The sequence below is a fragment of the Phodopus roborovskii genome, unplaced genomic scaffold (genome assembly GCF_943737965.1).
Source record: "Phodopus roborovskii unplaced genomic scaffold, PHOROB, whole genome shotgun sequence".
Classification (NCBI taxonomy): Eukaryota; Metazoa; Chordata; class Mammalia; order Rodentia; family Cricetidae; genus Phodopus; species Phodopus roborovskii.
This window is the reverse complement of record NW_026126417.1, coordinates 4817672-4843532: the sequence shown is the minus strand read 5'-3', so window position 1 is coordinate 4843532 and position 25861 is coordinate 4817672. Positions and strand designations below refer to the sequence as shown.

Genomic DNA, 25861 nt, shown 5'->3' with positions numbered 1-25861 from the left:
GGCATTTTCCATGTCTAGGAGTAAGGCAAATGCTGCTATGAATTAGATTCCAAGACACAAATCTCACAGTCAAATTCTGTACACAAAGATGGCCCTCAAATACAGACACAGTCACAAATTCTGTACACAAAGATGGCCCTCAAATACACACTATCTCCTGGTGATGCTTTCCTCTAGAAACTGTTCATATTGTCATGCAATTTAATGACCATCTGAGATTTCTGCTAGAGTCAGGGTTTTGCTCTGAGGAATATCCATTTATAAAACAAAGACAGATTTTCTAACTGCCACATTTTAACTATCATATTCATGCCTTGCACATTTTCACAAAACTGTTTATCCTTCTATCAAGGACAAGCCCTAAATATGTTCAACCTAGTTATTTATCAAATAAAATCGCACCCACCATTCATAACATTCAATAGGAGAAGCTTTGAATGCTAATTAATGTTTTAAATAGTCATAATGCTGAAAAAATTAGGGGTGAGTGCTGGTCACTGAACTAACATCCTTGAACACTCCAAGCATGTAAGGGCTCTACCACTGATCTATTTCTCTAACCTTGAAACACTGGACTTGATATTTCAGAGAGCTATGAGTATTTTCACATCAATGACTCTTGACATTTTATTTAAAAATATACTAAGGTTATATTCTATCATATAAGCCTCTTGCTTAGCAGGAGAATGCAAAAAGCTGTTTGTTTGTTTTAATATTAGTGATGAGGACAGGGCTCTCATAATCTCTATTCTTTACTGTGAATGTGTATATGACACTCCACAACTATATTATTATGTTATGTGCTTCATTTGATATCTTTAAAAAGAGGGCAGATTATTCTCCATGGGTTATGAGTCCATAAGAGGGATTAATCTCTTCCTGCCAAGACAGACTGCAAATAGCATTAGGAAGCAGGTAAAATACTTCAGTGGAGTTTGCAGAGTAGATTTGTAGCAATGAAGATGCCCTCTAAAGCCTGAAAGTTAGTAAAGGCACCCAGTCCTCAGGAACTGAAGTTGTGTCACAACCTTGAAAGCTTCAGAGAGTTCCAAGGTCCAGGCACAAAACATCCTGGACATACCCTGATTTATGGTGATTTATGTTCTGTAGACAAACTGAGCAAACAACTCAACCCTTTCATATCCAACTTCTCAACTGGAAAATTCTGAGTAAACAAAATGGGTTTTATTTTAAAATGTCAAATTTTTGATAACTTGTTAATCATCGTTAGAAGACTAAAACAAAGAATTTCAAGAAGTCTTGATTATTTTGAATCAATATATATGCTTTATGACATAATACCAGAATGCTTGTTTTAGACAAATATTTCTGTTTATTCATAATCTATTTATCATAACAGATTTATTTATACATGAAACCATAAATAATAAATAAACCCCTAGTAAAATAAATATAAAAACTTTTATCATTACTAAAATTAGGATCATGAGTCCTTTGTGAAAATACCTATAACAGGTAAAATAATTTTTTTTGTAAAATTAAATTTAAAATAAAAGTGAGGGGGCTGACAAGATGATCAGTGGGTAAATATGCTCATGGCCAAGCCTGATGACATGAGTTTCTTCCCTGGGTTCATATATTAGAAAGAGATAAGATATTTCTGCAATTTCCCTTTGAGCTCTTCATGTGTGGAGGTAGATAATTGTGGTGCACACCCCCACACAGAGGCATAACTAAACGTATACATAATAAACAGATAAGAGCAATAAAAATATATAACTTAAGGATATTCTGCTTCCTGGATATTGTATAATCTTTGCCTTTACTCTTTCCTAAAGTCATTTCTTAAATTATTATTTTGGAAACTTTAATAATCATACCATTTTCCTTGTTTCCCTGGTGCCTCTTTTTCTTCTTGTCTCCTTTCTCTGATTTATTTCTTTCCATTCCCTTCCTCTATGGTTTCATTCCCCTTACTTATAGCCATTAAGACATCCTATCTCAAAAAGAAATAAGTAAAAAGGTGAAAGGAAACAGGGACAGCAATCTCAATGGAGTACCCTCCGCCCCTGGTGTTTTTTTTCACCTCCCACACAGGCAATCACTAGGTGAGTGACCTGGGCTTATTTTCCAAGATCTACTCTGGCTAGTCTGCTTCATCATAGACTGCTTGCTAGCAAAGAGTGTACATCTATCTTCTCAGAGAAGTCATGCTTACTGCTTTCCCTAAAGACCTCCATATCCTCCAATGCACAAATCTCTTTCTGATCTTGAACTTCCCCACAGTGTGTTTTCCTATGACCAGATCTTCCATGAGACACTTGAGTTTACCCCAGATGATGTCTGTTCTCTTCTCCCATCATTCTGTAGGACTATTTCTTTTCTTTATATTCATTTTTATTATCCCTACTACCCCCTTTTCAGGACATAGTTGATGCTATCATTAGTATTTTAGGTCCTTGAAGACAGATTGTAACTCCTGAGGTGCCTGCCTTTGTTGACTGTGCAACTACTAGATTTCTCAGCCTCTCTAGTTTGCAAATAGCCATTTTTGGATTATTAACTGTGTAAGCCAATCTAATAAGTACATTCTATAATATGTACTCATTCCAGTTTGGTTCTCTAGAGAACACCAACTAATGGAGACTCCTTTTCAGTCAATTTATTTTCTTTCAGTTTATACATAGCACAAATTCAGTCACATTCCTTATATAACATCACCATCACCTTGTTTGAATCATTGTATGAGCATGAAAGTTCATAATAAAAATCTTTTATGTGTAGCTAATATCTAGTAAGACAACTAACACATCCCCTCTCTATATTCTGTCTCCTTTCATCTTCATATTTCTTTGCTCCCCACCCTGGTTTTTCTCCTCTTTTGGAAATACAAGCAGAGTTTCTTATTGTTATCCAGATCAAATTTAAATAGGCATTAACAGAGAGAAACATATAAAAACATTCACCTTAGCTTTAACACTAGTAATATGAATTCTGGAGGAATGGTTTGCCCCTAATAATTTTCACTATCACTATCATCTTCAACAACCTTGTGACAGGGGACACTAGAGAGGAACCAATAGTAATGGTGCAACAATTATAGTGTGCAGAGGTAGCAGGTCCAAAGATAGAGACAATTAGTTTATTTCACCCACTGACCCAGCTTTCCTAGCTCTTTAATGTGTGAATTCAGCCTTAGAAAAGTTAGAGTGACTTGAGAAAACGATAATTATGCAACCTAGAATGGAATAGTAGGAATGATAGGAATCAGAGGGCTCAATCTTGCTGTGTGCCAATCTAAACAGATACACTGAGAATAAAGAAACATCCCTTTTTTCTTTCCCCCCCCCCCCCCCCCCCCCCCCCCCCCCCCCCCCCCCCCCCCCTCCCCCCCCCCCCCCCCCCCCCCCCCCCCCCCCCCCCCCCCCCCCCCGGGGCGCGGGCCCTTTTTTTTTGGGGTTCCCTTCACCCCAATGCACCATTAAATATTTTTCTTTGTAGTATTCAGAGGAATAAAGAAGAAACCCAGCAAATCTGACCTTTTGTCAAGAAGACCCCCATATAGTAGAGAGAAGCATTGGTCACATCTGCTATGATACCTAGTATGTATGTCTGGTCTCTCTATAGGCGAGTATAAATCAGTGCACACAGTGATTTGGCCACTTTAAATATTGGGCTCCCTAGAAACTCGCTCAGTGTTAGTAAAAATCAATTTGTGAAGTAATGGGGGAAGATATGTGAGCAGGATGACTGCCAGAGTACAACAGAACCTGGGTATGCACTGCTCCGGTGCAGTTAGGAAGCATTTGCTCTCACTTGTGTGCAGTAGAAAGCACAGGGAAATCAAATGAATAGGTACACTCTATTTTTTTCAATAAATATCTTTTGATATGTTTAATAACCAGGGGTAGAATCCAAGGAAAAGCAAAACAAAATTGGAAAAAAGGTTAAAATCAGAGTTTCATTTCCCCATTCTGTGTCATTTGGCAGTAAACAATACAGTTTTACTCATTGCTAACTCATTGTATTTCTATTTTGTACATATTTAGCCAGGTGGTGGTGGCAAATGCCCTTAGTGCCAGCTCTTGGGAGGCAAAGATAGGTGGGTCTCAGTGAGTTCCAGGCCAGCCTGGTCTACAAAGGAAGTTCCAGGACAGCCAGTTACACAGAGAAACCATCTTGGAAAACCAAAAACCAAAACCCAAAACCAAAAACCAAGAAAAAAAAATTGAATTAGTACAATTAAAATCAGTTGTTTTAGGGACACATTGGATAATAGTTTAGTACTCCTTAATATGTATTACTCTAAAATTTAATTATAAGACAGGTTTGAGAATGAAAAATTAAAGGGATGACTAAACTCCTATTTTTGATATTCTGCAGAGTCAAAGAGCTGAGTTGGTTGCAGTAATTTGTTTATGTGCATAAAACACACCGAGAGGCAGCTAGCAGGAAACCAGCTGATAGGAAGTTCTGAAAAGAAAAAGAGATTTATTTGGCTAGCAATGTGAACCTTGGCTTTTTATTTGTTTATTATTTATTTTAAATTAATGGTTTGTCTTTCTCTAATGTGATAAAATGTGATTTAGGAAAGAACCCCCAAGTAGTTATCAAATACCAAGTGGCAGCACTAAGATCATATGTATGTATACGTGTGTGTGTGTGTGTGTGTGTGTGTGTGTGTGTGTGTGTGTGTGTGTCTGTATAGGTTGCATTTATATATATATAGCAATGTGTGTTTGTATAACAGCAATTAAAGAAAAAGAGGCCATAGATCTGACACAGTGCAAGGGATGAATAAAGGGGGGTGCCTGGATGGAAGAAAGAGAAGGGGGGATATCATGTGATATATTATAATTTCAAAAAATAAAAAAAATAGTAAAGAGAGAGTAATGGTGCAATTCAATTTAAGGCTGAAAACTTAGCCTAAAAATACTGCTGTCTCTGATACCTGCTTTCAAAGATTTTGAAAGCTCAAACAATTGTGTTTTAATTGCTATTTTAAGATCTCACAGTGCTTTTCATGTGCCTATTTCAAAATTGTTTAGCTTTAGCTAGAGAGATGCCTCAGTGATTAAGAAAAGTTTTTGCTGTTTTGAAGGACCAGAGTTCCATTTCCAGCACCAATGTTCAGTGGCTTACCACTGCTGTGATTCCAGCCCCAAGGAATCCAATGCTCCTGACATCCAAGAACCCCTGCACTCGTGTGTACATACTCAAACACTAGTACTCATAGTAAAAACTCAATTGTATAGATGTTTAAAAAACAAATTAAACTATAGAGTATTCAACTAAAATAAAATTGGTAATTTTAGCATCTTAGAACTATGAAGAGTGTGTTTTTCTTTTTTTGTATGTTTCCAGAGGCTTTGATCCTTTTATTGTTTTAATAGAAGGAAGGAAATAGTACTTTAAAGAGACTTATATAAACACAAAAGAAAGAGGATGGTGAGGGACAGTGCCCATATTTCTAGCAGTCAAATTTGTACTTCAGCAGTCTGACAAACACTTTCAACACTTTAGTTTTCCTAACATGGGGTTTCATACTTTGTATAGGTATAATCATTATGTATTCAGTTTTCAAAATTGTACAAGTAGCCATACCCTTTGAAAAATTTTTAAAAAAATATTTACAATGTACAGAAACACATAGAAGAAAAAGTAAATACATATTGAAATGGAACAGTACATATGTATTAAAAAACACTTGGGAAAATGAGTACCTTTTATAAAGTTCCATGGAATGGATCATATATGCTACAATACAATAGTATCTATCCCAGATATTAGTTCAAAAAAACATATAATAGAAAAGCATTTACCTCCTTCTCCAACATCAAGCCTTCTGCTCTCAGGTTCTTTTCAAATGTATTTCTTTTGTCATATTGTATATTTGTCTTCCGATAAACCAGGATATAATCAATTCGCTTTTTGCCATCTTTAAATAAGAGTCCACTGGATGCTATGTAATTCATGTCATTCTGTTAAAGAAAAAAAGCTATTAGTGCATGTTAGATAAACATGCTTGCTAGTTATAGGCACTAACAAACTGATACCAAAAACAAAATATGTGATTCAGACTCCTACTGAAAACCATGAGAAGATAATTCAAGCTAGTCTGCAATTTACAATGGAAGACAGGCTAGCCTTGTAATTAGGTTTGTGATTTGATGGCTGGTCCTTGAATTGGTGTATGTTTTATTTAATAAGTCTCCGTAAAAATGCAGCTAGTTTATCTTCCATGCTGACTAAACCGTGTACAGATATAATTATTTTCCTACTTCATCTTGTTTATTCACAACTTACATTTCAAAGATAAAGACACCAAGGCTGAAAGTAATGAAACCAGCACCACATCTTGTGTTATTTTAGACTTACACAAATCTCTGCTTTTCTAAAGTGTTGTTCAATAATGCTGAGACCATACAATAATTCCTGCACTGCAATCTCTGGGAAATGTTTATGCTTAGGATATGTCTGTGAAGTGGTAGAAATAGTGCACCAATTCTAACTCATAGCTAACTCATCAAGACTGGGTAAAGATGTGAGGAGCTGGTTCAAATTGTAAAAAAGTTTACTAAGAAAGCCCCAGAAGCTGAGTGTGAATCTTCACCATCCATGTAAAAGCCAGGCACAGAAATACATCCATCCAGACCAGAGAATCTTCTGACTCTCAAGGGCCAGCTAGCTTGGCTAATGAATCAGCAAAGACAGTCTTTTTCAAACAAGGTGGTATTCTGTAGCACTCACATGCACTCCCTAAACCTACAAAGCAGTTTGAAGGATTTCATATTGCTGTTGCCAATATCAGAAGCTATTTTCATAAACTGGAAGATTTTCAGCTAGTCATTTTCCTTTAAGGATTTATCCTAAAATAACTTAGTCATGTTGAGATTCATCTTTTGTAGTACAGCTGGAGGCTATGTGGATGTTCATAGTCCTTGCTGCTACCTGAGACCATGTTGATGTCCATAATTTATGCTGAGGCATGTTGATATCCTTGGACCCTGCCGTGGCCAGAGACCATGATCAAGTCCATGATCCATGCTGTAAGTAGGAACGATATTGAGGTTCATCTTTTGTGGTGCATCAAGAGGCCATGTGGATGCCTGTGGTCCATGTAGCCATGGGAAACCATGTGAAATTCCATGATCTATGCTGTCATATGTTATGGGCATGGAAGTTTCTATTGCAATATTATCAATGACTCCAGACTCATAGTTGAAAATGAGACACATTGAGACTAGAAAGGAAGCCTCTGAAAAAACCAGGTACAAGTGAAACTCCCACAAATCTTCATGGATGACCCCAGATAAGATTTCTAGCAATATCAGATAGGTAGTCTCAACTGGCCATCTCCTGTAATCATATTGGTGACTATAGAGGAAAGTTTCTGCTCACCTTGTACTACAGTCATTCAGTCTCAAATAAACACACAGAAGCTTATATTAATTATAAAATATTTGGCTTATGGCTCAGGTTTCTTATTGGCTAGCTCCTTCTTAATTATTAACTCATTTCTATTAATCTGTGTATCTCCATATAGTCTTGGCTTACTGGTGATTTACAGGTTCTTTCTTCCTCAGCAGCTACATGGCATTTTCTTAACTCTACCAACTACCTTTCCCTATCCCTGTTTGGATTTTCTTTTGGGCTAAATTCTGCTTGTCCAGGCTGGGGAATCCCACAGAAGCAGCTGTCCTGAACAAGGAGGAGCTCAAGGACCCCAGACTGACATCTGGGAAACCAGCATAGGATCAAACAAGGTCCCCTGAATGTGGATGTCAGTTTGGAGGCCTTTGCAATCAATGGGACCCCTGGTAGTTTATCAGTATTCATCCCTAGTATAGGAATCGACTTTGGGAGCCCACTCCTTATAGAGAGATAATCTCTCAGCTTAGGCCTAGGCTCTGCCCCAAATGATGTGACAGATTTTGATGATCCCCCATGGAATGTCTCACCCTCCCTGAGGAGCAAAAAGGGGATGGAATGAGGGTTCAGTGGGGGACATGAGAGTGTGGGAGAGAGAGGGAACTGGGGTTGATATGTTTCAAATTTAAATAAAAATTATCTAAAAAAAAATTCCTGCCTGTCGAGACAAAAAAGTTTTATTCATCAAACAATAAAAGAAACATACATTCACAGCATACAGAAGGGCATTCCCTATCAGGTAACTACTTCAATTGTCATCAGAGACTTTCCATCCATAACTGATGGAAACAGATGCAGAGATCCATAGCCTAGCACTGGGCCAAACTCAGGGAATTCTGTTGAAGAGAGGGAGGAAGGATTGTATGAGCCAGAGGATGCTGAAATGTAGCTCATTGTATAACAAGGCTTCTGGTGGGTGGGTTTATTTGTGGGGAGGGTAGTGAAGGAGAGAAGGAGACTCTATTATCTTAAAGAGGTTGGTTACTGGGAGTTTGATCATGCTCCAATGAGTATCTGGGCAATACATATTGTTCTTGGTGTATTTTTTGGGGGGGGTTTAGGGGAAGGCACAGTTGTGGGAGTAATGAAAATAAGTGTGATTGGGGTACATTGTGTAAAATTCCCAAATAATAAATAAAAGTACTATGATGAAAAATATTTAACATCCTTTAGTGCTCTGAAATGCCCCTCCAACATCCCTCCCCCTTCTTAAAACACTACTAAGACTATATGGGTTTCTCCAGACTGGTCTTGACCCCCTTGCTCATCACTCCTCCCTCTCTGCAAATGTGTTCCAGGAGTTTGGCTCAGTGTTTAGCTGTGGGTGTCTGCTTCTGTTTCATCAGACACTAGATGAAGGATCTAGGATGGCATATATAGTATTTTTTGACAATATCTTTTATTTAAATTTACAACAAGCTTGTTTTACACGTCAATCCCACTTCCCTCACCCTCCCTACCTCCTATCTCCCCCTCCTAACCCCCAACCCATCCCATTTCTCCTCCCAAAGGAGGGTTAGGCCTCCCTTGGGGGGGTCTTCAAAGTTTGTCATATCATTTGGAGCAGGTCCTAGGCCCTCCCCCATGTTTCTAGGCTGAGAGAGTATCCCTCTATGGGGAATGGGCTCACAAGGTCTATTTGTATGCTATGGATAAATGTTGATCCACTACCAGAGGCCCTATAGACTGCCCAGTCCTCCTGACTAACACCCATATTCAGGGCTTCTGGGTCGGTCTTATGCTGGTTTTGCAGCAATCAGACTGGAGTCCATGAGCTCCCCTTTGTTCAAGTCAGCGGTTTTGTGGGTTTCTCATTCATATATGGATTTTAGACATAGAGCAAAGAATTACCAGCCTACAATCCACACTGCCAGAAAAGCTAGGGAACCAGGAGGACCCCAAGAGAAACATACATGGTTCCCCAGAGTAGGGAAAAGGGCAAGATCTCCTGAGCAAATGGGAAGCATGGGGGAGGGGAAAGGGAGAAGAGGAGAGAGGAAGGCATGAGGGAGTAGGAAAATTGAGTCAGGGAAAGAATAGAGGAGAGGAAGAAAAGAGATGCCATAATAGAGGGAGCCATTATAGGTATAAAGAGAAATTTGGCTCTAGGTAATTGTCTAGAGATCTACAAGGATGACCACAACTAACAATCTAAGCAATAGGTGTAGAGGCTACCTTAAATGCCCTTCCCTGATAATGAAATTGATGACAACCTTGTATGCCATTGTAGAGCCTTCATCTAGTCGCTGATGGAAGCAGAAGCAGACACCCACAACTAAACAAAAAACAAACAAACAAAAACAAAACAAAAAAAAAAAAAAAAAGGTTTTGTGTTCAGTTATATGTTGGTCAATTAACCCTGAAATAAGGCCTGTCCTGGAGTGGTTGGTATATCCAGTGTCACTCCATCTTTGATCTTTGATTTCCCAGCAGGTATAAGTGACCATTCAGTTGTTAACCTTTACCTAGTGGCCAGGTTTTCATTCTTTAATTTATACAATGATTTAATTTATTAATCAAAAATATATAACAATGATAAAATAGAATAAGATAAAACAAGAACTATCACCTCAGAGTTGGACAAGACATACATTAGTCAAACAAACAAGATTTACCAATGGAGATATTTTCCTGACAAGTTTATGAATTGTGCTTGTGCTGTACCATTCTTATGCCCCAGATTGCACAGAACAGCATGGCTTTGAACCCAGATATGCATTTTTTGCTAATATCCAACTGTCATCCATTCTCTATTGCCCCCCCACTACTTGGATGACAGTGTCTGCCTGTTATTTAGAATGCTAAGTACGCATTGTAGATATGCAGACAGTCTGCATAGCATCTTGGGGGGAGGGGCGCTAACATTTATTTAGATAAAAGCATATTGAACTACTACCAAGAGATGGGTTGGGACATATGTACAGCTCCGGTTGAAAGAACTGGGTGTTGGATAAAGTGAGGAAGTGATGTTCCATGCAGCTAAGAAGCAAGAAGTTATTTAGGTGAAGGCAGCAAAAGGAAGTGAACAAAAATATCACCCCATGTAAGGCCTCACCCTCCTTAGGGAGCAGAAAGGGAATGGGTTTGGGTTTGCTGGGGAGTGATAGGGGAAGAAGGGGGGAGGTAAGGGAACCGGGATTGATATGTAAAATAACCTTTTTTCAAATTTAAATTAAAAAAAAATATCACCCCACAACAACAAGTTATGTTTATCAGGATCCCTGGGATGCTCAAGCACAACAGTCTACTGTGTGAACTCAAATTCTAGAAACCTCTGAACTTAAGGACAAGAATATGTGGTACATAATCTTTTTTTAAATAATGAGTAGAAAATTAACAAGATTTCCAGTAATATTTTATTAAGTATCTTAACAGGACTATAGTGGTTGGTTTTAATGTCAGCTTGTAACAAATCAGTATCACCTATGCAGGGATCATCAACTGAGAAAATTTTCGGATATTTTTAGTTGATGTGGGAAGAACTTCTTAGTGTGTGGGTGGCACTTTCTTGTAGCAGTCTTTTAGAAAAGGCCATAGCAGATGAAGGATTCTTTGCTTGTTGCTTACTTAGCCTTCCCCTTTGCTATGGCTGCTGATTCCTTTGCTGATATTAGAAGTAATGTTTTCAGGCCTCCTCTATCCTTAACTGAGATTCAGTGGTTGTTCTGCAATCCTCAGGTTTTCTATATCAGGCTGGTATTGCTGAAGCTCCCAGCCTTGTGGTCTGAGCAACTATCAGGCTCTCAGCTTCTCATAGTGACACAGATGTTGGTGCTGTTTCAATGTAAGCTGATTTAATACATTATATATATAGAGAGAATGAATATGTATTCATATATAGTCATATATACATCCATGAAAAAATATATAATCTCCATTCTATTTTTTCTGTTCCTAATCCTGCTTAATACAGAGACTAGGTTACCAACACTAACAGATACAACAAGGGTTTACATAATAGATGACTATTATGCTATTAGCTATCACTTGTTAAACATTTACTGTGAATAACACATTTTATTAAGCATTTCAAAGGTTGTTTAATTTAGCCCCATGTAGCCTTTTAAGTGCATCTTGTTCTGAATACTCAGAAGTTTAGCTTATTCCCTGGTGTCATAGAAAAGGAAATATTTAATCCTCCCACTTACCATCATATTTGGGGTTGTTTAAACAGAATTGGTTTCCTTTCTCATAATTTATACCATTCCTACTTACTGTGTCAACAGTGGTACCTTTTTCATTAGACTATTGTAACAGTCTGGCTTGTCTACTTGTTTGCCCTCTTTTCCATTGCTAATACAGGGTGTGAGGTACTGAGCGTTCATTGGCACCATGAATGAAGTCAAGTGACTCTTCTCTCAGGTCTCCAGAGGTTGTCTACGGTGTTCCTTACCCTTGGTCTCACTTTCTCTGACATTATTTTTCTTAGCGCTTGAAAACTTCTATCATTGTACTGAATTATTCATGATTTTACACACTGTTTTATGTTTATATAATTTGAATTTTATAAGGGTAAATGTTCTAGTTTGCTTTTATTTCTGTGATAAAACAGTGAGTGACCAAAGGAAACTTGGGGGAGGAAGGATTTATCTAGCTGACAAATTCCAGTTCATCATGGAGCAGAAGCTATGACAGGAGCTTAAAGTAGAAACTGAAGGAACATTGCTGACTGCCACTTTCCCCTGCTTCTGCTCAGCTACCCTCCATACCCAACCTAAAACCACCTGTCTAGATGTGGCACTGTCCATAGTTGGCAAGGTCTTCCTCCAACAGTTAGTAATCAAAACACTATCCCAAAAGTATACCCATAGTCAATTTGAAGGCGGCAGTACCACACAGTGGGGTTTCAGTCCCCCTTTTCTTCTATTTTCTTCAATGAGTAGTCCAAATATATCTTTTAACAAAACAGATAGTAGGAGTCAATGAATATTTGTAGAAAGAAGAAAGAAACAGGGACAGAAAAGGAGGTACGAAAGGATTGAGAGAGAAGACCCATATGCAGCTAGGTAGAACTAACTTAAAAGACATCAAAGACAGGAAAAACTTGTTTTTCCATTTATCATCTACTTCCCTTTAATAGAGGATTAATGATATGAATCCACAGTGAACTTACATAACAGCTTCATGACACTTCAGTGTTAACAGCTTGCCTGCTACTTTGTACCCAAGCCCCAGTGTGTTCTGTATTTTATCATTTCTTGGTTTATAGGTGCCCTCTTCAATTCAGTAAAAAATAGAAGTTGATACTTTTAGTATTAGCATTATGTTGGGTGAAGAGGGAGTTATTTAATAAGCCCTAGGAATCAAGAGGTTGATTGCTACAGCAACTAATGCAAAACATGACATGTCAAAGGGACTTCATGTTGTTTTGAGAACAGCATGGAGTGAAAATAGAACTTTGGTTGTTAGATATCAATTTTTTTTCATTTTTAAGTATTTTTGGCAAAATTTACTCAAAGAAAGATTTGCCTGATTAAAAATTGATATCTTACTGATTACAAGTGAACTTCAATAGTATACCCATATGTCATCTTTACTTGAATAAAAAATGGCAGAACCTGCATGAACCAGTGCTACAATTCATTATGAAATCATTCTGTCAAATATAAGTATAAATAATGAATTTTGCCAGTTTTCCTTTTGTGTAATACAACATCAGTATCAAAATACATAAAAGGAAAAGCAAGTCAGTATTTGGAGATCTTGTCTAAATCATGTGAAAGGTATTAAATATAGATTCTAAAAGAGCATTGTGTTCTATTTGAACTATGACATTCATTAACTGAGGTGTTAACTAATTCATGAGTGTATCTTTTGCATAAATGAAGAACTTCCAGTTTATTGTACATATTATTACATAAGATGCAAGAAGTAAAACTTCAGGTAGTGGGAGTTTTTTGTTTGTTTTTTGTTTCTGTTTATTTTTTGAGACATTATCTTTGGAGCCCTCTCTGTTATGGAAATTACTCTGTAGACAAGGCTGACCTCTTGAGTGATGCTATTAAAGGTATGTGCCACCAGCACCTGGTGTCAAGTACATTTTTTTATAAAATGGTTGACAATGTATAAAATCAAATAATAATGATTTAGATTAGTGAAATATTTTCCAATTAGTGTGGGATAAGTTCAATTTATATTCAAGATTTTCACATTTATTATTTCCATGACATGGAATGAAATTGGCTCATACAGAGATTAAGGGATGCAAATAACTTATAAGGTGCCCATAGTGGTGGTTGATTTTAACTGTCAACTACTGTCAACTTGACTCAACCAGAGTCACCTGGTTGTGGTGGAAATCTCAAATGAAGAAGTATTTCAATTGGATTGGCCTGTGTCCATGTCAGCAAAAAAAATGTCATTCCTATGCAGGTGGGCCTGTGCTATGTAAGAATGTTAGCTGAGTGTGAGCCAAGGTATAAGCCACGAAGCAGCATTCGTCATGGTTTGTGTTTCTGTTTCTGCTTGAATTTCTGTCCTACCTTCTCTCAATGATGAATTATAACAAGGAAGTATAAGCCAAGAAAGAAAATAATCCTCTCTAAGTTGTTTTTGGTCATGGTGTTTATTATAGTACTTGAAAGGTTACTGGAAAACCACTAATCTTCCAACCTCTTTGAAACAACCATGCCTTTGAAAGTCATGGATCTCAGAAACATTCAGAAAAGCTGATCTTAAAGTGTATCTCAAGAGTTGGTGACTTAAGACTCAAGTCAAGAAGGAAGCCTTTACAAATATCTAATCCATTTGTAAAATGGATTTGTTGAAGGGAATTTTAAAAATAAAATAATGGCAGTAACTTACACACACACACACACACACACACACACACACACACACACAAACACAGAGGATATGTTATTAGCTTTGAATCTAACAAACATTTATTGATCACTTAACGTGTGCTATGTACCATGCTAATCTTCAAGTATAAAAAGTAAGAAGACATTGTGTGTTTCCAGATGTTTTCATATGTTGTCCCTGGAGCTATTCTCCACTGCCACCATGTGCATTTGATATTAGGCAGTACTGGAAACTACCAACCTCACAAACCAGGTCTTATGTTTCATGATTCCTGTACTCTTGTCCCTTTCACAAGATTCTCTATGAATGATGAGGTCTGAAAGTACTCTGCTCCTGGGCAGAGTGAAGTTCTCCCTCTCCAGAGCAAATCTTACAGTTTTGCTCATTTTTACCATTCTGATGTACTGGGAGAATATGCTATGGCATTGACATTAGCATTTACATGGAATACAAACTGGGGGGGGTAGTTAGGAGTAAGGGTTTTCCTGCCAGCATGGACCCACCACGGCGCCAGCCCCAAATAACACACAGAGACTCTGTATTTGATATAATGCTGTTGGCTAGTTACTGGTTTCTTATCGGTTAGCTCTGTCTTAATTATTAACCCATTTCTATTAATCCAAGTATTTCCACGTGGTCTCATCCTATCAGAGAGAGGGGGCCAGCAGTTCTGCTCTCTCCAGTCTCTCCATGTTGACTCCTCCTTACTACTTCCTCGAATCCTCCTTGTCTCCTAGTCCCGCCTATTTTGCTTTTTTATTAGCCAACAGTGTTTTATTCATTAACCAGTATGAGAAACACATTTACAGAATGACATCTCCCACCATCTCCTCTTTTCTGTCTAAATAAAAAGAAGGGTTTTAACCTTAACATAGCAAAATATATCACACAACAGTTATCAAGTATTAATCACAGTTAACGATGTTTAGTCCAGTAACATTTAGTAAGATTTAAATACATATTTCATCATCACCCTATCTTTGTGAGTCTAAAGTTTTATAGATATGAATACTTTGTTTTGGAATGGATTTTCATTTGTTAATACAAATTTAAGGTTAATTTTGTGATATGTATATTTCTCCTCTTGTTTAGATTATTGTGTAGAAATGTAATGTATAATTCAATATAGATTATAGATAGTACCTATGATAGATCTTTAAGTTAGTTAAGATTTCTAGTTATACAGACATGCATTTGAGATAAATAGGCATTCTTCAAACCTTTAAAGACCTACAGAATATGACATTTAAAATGTTTTTGGGTTTTTCTTAACAGTGAGGCACAACTACTTCTGGCAACACCACCTGCTTCAAGAAGGAAGATGAACATTGAAGAAACACATTATGAAGTTTACTTCCAATATGGCAAGACTAGCCATTTGGACAATATACTGCTGTTGTCTGAACTGTTTGACTTTATACTGTATAAACTGGACATACAGGACCCACAGAAAAGTGACTGCTGATTCAAGATGGAAATTGCTACAGAATTCCTGCTTCATGGAAGAGTCTTCAGGACATACAAAAAAAAAGTGACTGACAAACTGCCAATCCAAAAAAAGACAATTCAAGTTTCCTGCTTTGCTGAAGAGTCTACCAGACACACTATGGCCTATGGGCTAAAGAGGAAAAATTACAAAAGAACTTCAGGTGACTTTTCTAGAGTTTATATATTGTCCTTCTGTGGTCTTTGAAGGAGTTGAAGACAGATAGTTATGGTTATAGTTTTCCTTAGTTAGTATTAAAGATAAGTTACATATAGGACTTTAAACTCACAAATATAGGATAGATGATTGAATATTTTCTTCAAATCTTGCTAAATGTTAATGGCCTAAATATTGTTAACTGTGATTCTTACTTGATAAGTGTTGTTTTGTTATATTAAGGTTAAAATACTTCTTTTCATTTAGACAGAAAAGAGGAGATGATGGGAAATGTCATTCTATAAATATATTTCTTTTATTGGGTAATGAATAAAGCACTGTTGGCCAATAGGAAAGTAAGATAGGAGGGGCTAGGAGACAAGGAGGAAAGAGGAAGTAGTAGGGAGGAGTCAGCATGGAGAGACTGGAGAACAGAGGTCAGGGCCCACTCTCTGGTAAGATAAGACCATGTGGAAGTATTTAGATTAATAGAGATGGGTTAATATTAAAGACAGAGCTAGCCAATAAGAAACAAGTAACTGGACAACAGCATTATATCAAATACAGAGTCTCTGTGTGTTATTTGGGGCTGGTGCCACAGTGAGGCAAGGCCAGCAAGGAAAAACCTTATTCCTTACAGGGGATATTTAGAGCAAGTAAGAACTCATCCCTCCCACTGGCCACAATTAAAAGTGTAGATAGCATTGGGTTCTTGCATTCAATGAGTAGGATTTTTTTAAAGGGGATACATCCTTGAAAAAACACATGATCTTCCATTGCCCCTTTACTCACATACAGCTCCAAATAGATTGGAAGAAAGACAAGAGAAAAGGCTACAGCTACAATCCCATATCACCTCCATCAGGTTGATCCCAGTGTTACAAGGTCCATCAAAATCCTCTCTAGTTCTTTGTCATTCCTTCCTTTCAGTATTATTTGATTTATTTAATTTTGCAGAAGTCTTTCACTTTCATTTTTAGTTCCTTCTCTTGTATTCATCTAATCTTATTGTAATTGTTTAGTTTTGAAAGCAGTCTGTTTTCATTCATATGCTACATCTAGTTTTAAAACAAAGTGAGAAAATTAGAGAAATAAAAGTGAAATGAGTACTTCTTAGGAAAAGGAAGGGGTGGCAAAGGAGACAGAGGGATAAGAACTTGTAAAATATGTCATGCATATATATGAAAATTTGAATGAAACCAATATCCGTATGATTGCATATTGCTAAAGAAGTTCTGAAAACAGCACATAGGGATGATTACAACGAACTGAGTAACAGGTTACAGTCAGAAGGAAACTGTCTAATGGGCCTCAGGAGCCAGTAAAGCTCACATTATCTTGATGAATTTAATAAGATAAGTAATGATTATAACACAATATTAGATCATGTCATCAGTCTATGACTGATTTTTGATTAGTAGTTGACCACACTTTGAGTTAGTATAATTCAGTATGATACATTGGGTGAGGTATTTAAAACTGGACTCTAATCATCTGGGCTCCAATGAACCAATCCTCCTGTTCATTTAGTTTAATAGGGCCCAGTCTCCATTCTATAGCTTTTAAACCATAGTAAAATGATACCAACTGTGAAGGATTATTACTATGACTAAATGAGATAATGCATGAGGGGCATTACTGACAGACTCACTCTAAAAGGCCATAAAATGCTACCTATTATTATAATGGAGGAATTTGGAAAATTATATGGGGACAGGAAGATGGCTTGGCATATTAAAGTGTTTGGTGACAAGCCTGACAATGAGAGTACCATCCTTGGAACCCACATAGTGGAAGAACTAGGTGAAAGGAGAGAACTAAATCCTGTAAGTTGTTTACTGATCTACACACACGATATGGCAAGAGCACACACACACACACACACACACACACACACACACCATACACATGTACACAAACTTGCATCAATATATACTCAATATATATTAGGGTATCGCTTCTTTTTCAGTGACTCAATATCCTATTTTCTTGTAGTAAAATAGTCTTTCTCAGAATAAAGATAGCTGAAAACATAAATAAGCAATACAAAGATCACTGACATGAACATTGTGAGTATAGACACAGGGCAGTGGAAAAGCCAATGTCTCTTACATATGCTAATATGATATATATCATGTATAATAATTCACTACAAAATAACCAGAAAAAAACATAGTTTAATGAAACACTACAAAATAGACATCTATAGAACTGTTAATTCCAGAAAATGAATGTCTACAACTCAAAGAAATTTCCCTCAGATCCTTCTCTTAATTACATTGTCCTCCATACTCAATTCTCAGCACAAATTTTGTATGTTATGATTCTGATATTTATACTTATCTTCAGTTTTAGCAACAAAGGACATGACATTAAATATCCAGTTTATCTAAATATAAACATAAGATGATTTTTATCTGTAGCTACTTTCATGAAATATTATAGCTATAAAATCCATTTCTAATTTTCATCCATTTGCATTTCTTGGTATGTATTAGCATAATATATTGATACAACAGAAGTTCTATCTTTTAATGTTGAAGGACATTTGGCTACATCTTGTCTTGATTACTGTAAATCAACAATAAATATCCATGTATATATCTTGAAGTACTTATTTAGAGGTCTTTCTATCAGGTGTACCTATAAGAAAACTGTTGACTCTTAATGTTTACTTTTGATTTCAATCTATAGTGATAAACAACATTGTAAATTGGTTTGTGTCCCTGCCATCAACACTTTCGTGCCTTGTGATTTATGAATATTCACCAATCTTTAAAAAATAGGAAGATTATATTAGTCTTTTATTTGTGTTTTGATCTGTATTTCCATTTCTAATAATTTTCTACTTTACAAAAATTCTAGATACCAAGTCCTTTGACTTATATATTTGTTGAAACTATAATTTCTGTCTTCTGATGAATTTTCACCATTTTAATGTTAGTTGATGATCATATTCTCCATTTTATTTTATTTGGATATATTACTATTAAGATGTTTTGTTGCTGTTAATGAAGACATTCCATATCTCTAGGTTGTGAGGATTGGATTTCTTCCTCCTTATTTGTGCAGAATAAGTTTCTTTTCAACCATAAGACTGAGTTCTAGGACTGGAGAGATGGCTCTGTGGTTAAGAACTCTGGCTGCTCTTCTAGAGAACCCAAGTTTGATTCCTTGTACTCACAAGGCATTCACAATTGATTGTAACTCCAGTATCAGAAAAATCTAATGTTTTTAACCTCCCTTCATTGACACCAGACATACAAGTGGCATACAGGCATATAAATTGAACAATGCACATAAAATAAAAATATAATAATAAATAAAGATGGACAGCCAAAAATCTACTGGATTGATTTATATTGCATAAAATAGGTGGTAGAGACCAATTTCATTATGGTCATGTAGTTATCCAATTGTTCTGTTCTCTTAGAAAAATATCCCTTTCCTCATGGTTATATAACACTGCTTTTTATCCTAACTCTACTTTCCATGAATGAAAGCAGTGATTGAAATAAAGATGATCATAGTTCACTTGTTAATTGTAGAGAATCTAACTCAGTTTGTCAATCTTGATATGTAGGACATATTGTTGTACAGATACTGGCCTTATAAGGACTGGTGCAACATGAACAGCTTGTATAGGTCAAATCTTCTTGATTACTTAGTCTAGTTCTAGACTAAAGATTTTATTTTATCACACTCAATAGTATGAAATAATAGAACAATTTGTAGTATGCAGGATTCCTAACTGCTGCCCATATCTGCTCCTACTCACGTAGACTTTTTTAAAAAAATTGATAATAGGTTATCATTATGCCCATTTTATGAATTTCTCTGCTTTTTAAAAATGGATCCAGTGAGTAATAGGCATTCAATGAAAGAAAAAGGGCAATGCATAACTCAGACTTTCTCAGAAGACTGCAATACTTAGATGGAAATGGTTTCTTACTTTCTTTCCTTGGGTAAGCAGCTCCTTTAGCTACTGATACAGAACAGATTGGTCCCACTTTCCTCTACAATCTGGATAGATATTTGAATGGTTCGATCCCACAAGGTTATTGTTATATTGAACAATTATTTCTTAATCCTGCCTTAGGGGCTCTATAAGTCATTTAAACAAATCAAAGATCCTTTTTTGTAGTTTTCATTAGTGAAATTAATTTTTGCCTTCCTGTGTATCTTTGTGGTAAGCTTTAATTCTGAGTTAGGTGACAGCAGTCTAAACAGTGTTAGTCTGATGCCTTATTTCACCGGAAATTTCCTGTTATAGACACCTTAATTAAAGTTCTAGAGACTTGGCATATGAGTAAATTTATTTCAGGATATAACCATCCCTAACCATTCTAGACCTTTTCTTATAATGAATAATGCATTCATATATTTCTAAAAATTCCTATTAAAATAAACTTAAGAAAAATCATATGCAGAAAATCAGAAGAAATTTATACACAGCGAAAATTTATTAAATGTTGCTCAAATTGTTAAAAATTCTGCTTCCTCTGGTAGGTATTTTTTCCATTTTAAAAATAGTACTTATTAGGAAAAATATTTTAATTTCTAGAGAATAAAGTATATATTAACATATATGCACTTTAATGCACCTAGTTTAACTCTAAATACACCAGAAATGTAATGCTGAATTTTCTGTTCAAATAGTCTTTAATTCAGAGTTTTAGGAATGCCAAAACTCTGACCTCAGTATTGAGCAGATGCTCAGTGCTGATGAGAGCTTGGCCAGTGGCATTACCTCCATTGCCAGCTGTACCTCTTCTCCATATGGTACAATCAGTAATAAAATTCCTGTCTGAAGCAATAACTGGAATGCTCACACAAGACAACAGGATGTCTAAGGTTTCATTCCAGATTCTGCCACAACTGGACAGAGAAAAATACTATTTAAGAACATACAAGTAAAAGCCATAAGTAATAATACATTTAATTTCATGTATTATTGCTGGTATTAATGCCATAGTACATCTTAAAGAACTCACACAACAAATTATATGATGATTTCCAATACATACATAGAAATAAGGAAATGACTGGTAATCCTAAAGGTACATTGAAACATTTACAAAAAGTCACAGACTTTCTATCTCAGGATACTTACATTAACCATTATAATAAATAAAACATATTAAATTAAAATTTTATAAACATTGGGTAGTTGAAAATAACTGGGTCAAATTAAGGGTAAAATGTAACTCAGGGCTCAGCAGCTTATCTGATACTTGATCCAGTTTCAACCTTAAGGACATTTGTGGAGCTTTATTATGGAAAATTTCTAGGTGCCTTAGTTACAATGGAGAGCGAGTCAGATAATCCAGGCTACAGATATTTTTAGGATGCATATAGTAGTAAACTTGAACTATTAAAATATTGGGATATGGGAAGGTGGAAAGAGCAGAAGGAGAGGAGGGAGTAGGAGCTCGGTTTGGTATTTAAAATGAGAAAAGATTGTTTTAAAATTGTTAAAATTATTAAAAATAAAAAGATGTACCCTGCTTTTGGTTCTATGCTTTTAGCACATGACAAGCAAGTGGGTCCCTAAAAAGACTCTTAGATCAGAGTGGTCAAATATACACAGCCAAGTTGAATATATTTTCAGCTTTGCACTGCAAAATCAAGGTGTCACATCAAAATATAGAACAACAACAAAAACCTATGAAACATGGGGATGGCTTAGTATGTTTTCTGGTCAATGGCTATTATTTCAATAGAATATTTAATGTGAAATCCCAAACTTCCAGGTTATATTATCAAAGCCTCAGCTATATTTTTTTTTAATTTCTTGCCTTATATCATTAATGCAACCACATTAGGAAATGCACAGATATTCTAAGACAAGTTATTCTCAATAGTTACATGTTTATTATTAAATACTTTGAAGTGTCAAAGAGAAAATTCCCCACAATCTTTACATTAAGATGATTATTTTCATTTAAAAATGTCTCAGCTTTGGGCAGAACAGGCAAGCCCTAGGAAAGATGTATTTCTGCATCTACAGAAAAGTGCTGTTCATGATTCAGTGATCTTAAGTTCCCCAATCCTTTCGCAAGCTAATTCTATCTCTTAAGATATTTCAGGAACTTGGAAAACTGACATCAAACATGCATTGGACTGTTAATGTCTATTTTTGATATATGTGTTATTCTTTACAGACCCAGAGTTACTTTTACTGTTAAAACTTCGGTGTTTGCAAGGAAAGCAAGGTAAATGTTTAGCATGCAGATTATAGCACTGAAGACTTCTGTTTTACGGAGCCTACTTTCTTATTTGAAACTTTCTTCTATAATAGTTCTTATACAATAGAAGGCAATTCAACTAAAAATCATTGGCTTTTAACAATTCTTTGACAGTAGGAAATATATTTAGGTAAACAATCATATTTACACATTGACATACTTATTAATTGAGTTTCAGGAGGTTAGTAGACACACAAAGAGAAATTAGTGTTTATTTTCCATTTTCCCTTCCAGTCTCTGTCATCCATTGCTGACCCTAGGTGAACATTTATGTACTTCATGTGCATGAGTGCACACATATTTGTATATCTGTGTACTTTGAAACATTGCTATGATAATGTTTAATGTAGGTAAATAACTGCAAAAATTAGATAAACCCCTCCCAATATCCAAGAAAATGAGTATGCAGTGCTAAAGAGTAGAAATAAAAATGGATAATAAATATTTTAAAGTGTTCAACATATTAACCAACACCATGATGTACACTAAAATAACTTTGGGATTCCATAATCAAATGAGTAGAAACAGTTTCAGAAAAAAATACAGTACATATATAGGGAAAGAAATGCTCTTATATACTATTTGTTGGAGTGTAACTTGGGGAAGACACTATGGAACCCTGTGTAGAGTCTTCTCAAAACACTGAACATTGAACCATATGGCCCAGCTGTACTTCCAATTCTATAGCCAAAGAACTCTGTATATACCCCAACAAATATACTTGCTCATTCATTTTTGCTGTTGCTCTATTCACAATACCAATGAAATATATCCAGCCTATACTGAGAATGTGGTATGTTCAAACAATGGATTTATAGTTATCTGTAAAGAAGAATGAAATCAGTAGAAAATATGTGGTACTGAAAATTATATTAAGTGAGGTAACCTAGGCTCAGAGAGACAAAACCTCCATCATTCTTACCATATTCAGATCACTGATTACAGTGGATAGATACATGCATTTAGTTGAGATTAATTGTATGTGGAGGCCTGAAAACTAGAGAAGAGTCCATGACAGGAGAGCAAACACTTTTAAGGGATGAAGAAGAATGTGTTAGAATGCATGTTATAAGGAAGTGCAAAGATGCAAGTGAGAATGTGGGCTGGAGGAGGTCACAAAGATAAGGACGGATAAACAGGATGCAGGGAAGAAAATAAAACAAAAGTAAGTATGAAAATTCCATAAATAAAGCTGTTGGTTTTAGGCTAATTTTTAAAAAGAAAGAGTAGAAATAACCTAGGTGGTGTCTTTGGAGATTGGTAAAATGACAAGTTTATGTATAGAAATTCAATAAAATAATAAAAATAGATTCTGTTTACAAACTTGTTTTGAATAATTCACAGGATAAAAATCTTAGATTTAAAAAAGCAACAAATAGTCAAGAAAGAACTAGCATGAGTGGCAGACGTCTGTGGTGCAAAAATAAGTGGGAAGTGGAATCATCTGGGAAGTTATTAGACAAAACACAATATGGCATTGTTCCTCACACTATTTTCTCTCTTTATATAACATTATGTTTCCATATATATACTATTATAATACATACAAATCTATAGGGACTATTTCTTGGTATTTTTTCATGAGATTGCATTTTCAAAAATATACATCTTGCTAAAGATTTAATTTAAAAATCATGAGTATTAGGTAATGTGGGTTGTTTTCTAATACACATTAAACTTAAGTTATATCCTTAAAATATTTAAAGAGTTACTTGCATCTTGGAAATTATTTAAAGACTATGCTTTGGCAAACATGGAACTATAGCAACCCATAAAATATTTATCTTAAATAAAACTCATGGGTTTTTTAATGTTTTCAGTAGCAAAGAGCAAGGCATGAAAAAAAGAGGTTGAAATTTTGAAATTTCAGAATTCAAACAAAAATGAAATTTCCAGAGGAGGTCAGGTGGAGGTACCCAGAACATCTGAAATTCAGGTAGGGAGATCTATACCCTTGAGTTCTTCAAAGAATAGAGGGGAAGACCATGATATCAGCTATATGAGTCTTAAAGAGTACTGTTATTAACCAAGGCCCAGAGAGGGTCCAATTTAGGCCATCATCTCTATTTCTCTATTTAATAGCTGCAATGTGTTCCATGCGAATACTAGTGTGGAAAGCCAGGCAGTATTTATTTATTTATAATTGGCTTATTTGAATCTTTGTAATGTACCCTTGTGTAGAAGCCCAAACAAAACTGAAATTCTGAAGAAAGCTTTGAAGTTCAGCAAAACATTATCTATCTTTCAGACACCATATCTTAAACTGTTTATAGAATTTCATTCTAGCAGATTCCTGAGTAGAAAATAAAATTAGTCAGTACATGAGAAAAAAAAAAAAACAAATTATGCCAAAGTACTAAAACTCTTATAAGCAACTGTTGTGGTTGAAAGAAAATAGGAGTGGCACTATTGGGAAGTGTGGTCTTATTGGAGTAGGTGTGGCCTTGTTGGAGGAAGTGTGCCATTGTTGGTATGGATTTGAGGTCGCCTATGCTTCAGTTATACTTATAATTACAGTTTACTTCTTGTTGCCTGCAGATCAAATGGATAACTCAACTCCTTCTCCAGTACTATGTCTGTCTTCATGCAACCCACCATGATGATAATGGACTAAACTTCTGACTGTATAGGAGTTGCCATGGTCATTGTGTCTCTTTACAGCAATAGAAACATTAAATAAAGCAACATCCTTTATTAACTTTAAAAGGAAATCATATACAGGAACAAATCTAAAGTCCTCAGCAAATAATGCATACTGTGTATTAGGGAAACAAAGAGACTTCTCTACTATCATAGATATTATATTGAATCCCTAATTATATCACAGGAGATTAAGTAGTTAGACATAGTCAAATGGCTATCAGAAGAATAAAATGGACATGGATATAAAACCCTTAACATTCATTTGGATAAGAAAATATGTATTAAGTATCTAATTTGTACTTATTACTGTGGCTTTAAAAAAATCATTCCTGTTCCCATGATATTAAGCCAGAGCATTGAAAGGGTATGCTTTAGAGATAGAGAGATTTAGGTATGAGATTATATTTATTCGACACAGGGTTTATCTATGTAACCATGCTGGTTGTCTTGGAACTTGCTCTGTGACCAGCTGGCCTTGAATTTACAGAAATCCCTTTGCTCTTGTTTCTGAGTTCTAGGATTAAAGGCATACACCACCACTGCTTTCCACACCATTCTGCAAAGCTGTAGTTTTGCTGCTGTGTTTTTGCTTCTTGGTATAAAAAGCTACATGGTATAGCAATAAAGAACACAATCGTGTTTGGGTTAAAGAATATAGTGTGTGGTTTTTTGGGACTTTGAAATCAAGGAAGAAATCTCCTAAAGGCCCTTGAAAATTAGTGTGGTGTCTGGAGGGCAGTGATAGCTGCATCATTAATGATGGCAGGGAGTACAGCAGTGGGAATGAGTCTTTAGATCAGAATTCTAAGAGCATTTGGTTGATGACTTCTTTTTGTTTTAAATTAAAGTGTCTCTTTCTTTTCACCTGTACCAATATGAGAATTTATCAGAGATGGAACATGGGGAATTCAAATATGGAGATTGGCAGTCTACTAATTGAAACTATCTCTGGGTTTCTTCTGCTTATAGCAATTTTCATTCATGAATGAAACCATTCTACTTTGATGTTGAATATGCTGGTACTACCCTAAACATTGTAAGGTGCTGTCAGATGGCTAAGTCTATGAAGGCAACACTCTGAACATTTTCTTGTTTTTAAACAAAGACACACTTATCTTGTAAGTACTAAGAA

General features: G+C 35.8%; 1 protein-coding gene across 1 annotated transcript in view; it reads right to left on the bottom strand.

Annotated features, from left to right (window-relative positions):
- Positions 1 to 25861, bottom strand: part of Ano3 (anoctamin 3) — a 248104-nt gene that overhangs the window by 107496 nt on the left and 114747 nt on the right. The window contains 1 exon segment of the mRNA XM_051183796.1: positions 5784 to 5942. Within this exon segment, the coding sequence (XP_051039753.1) occupies positions 5784 to 5942 (159 nt within the window).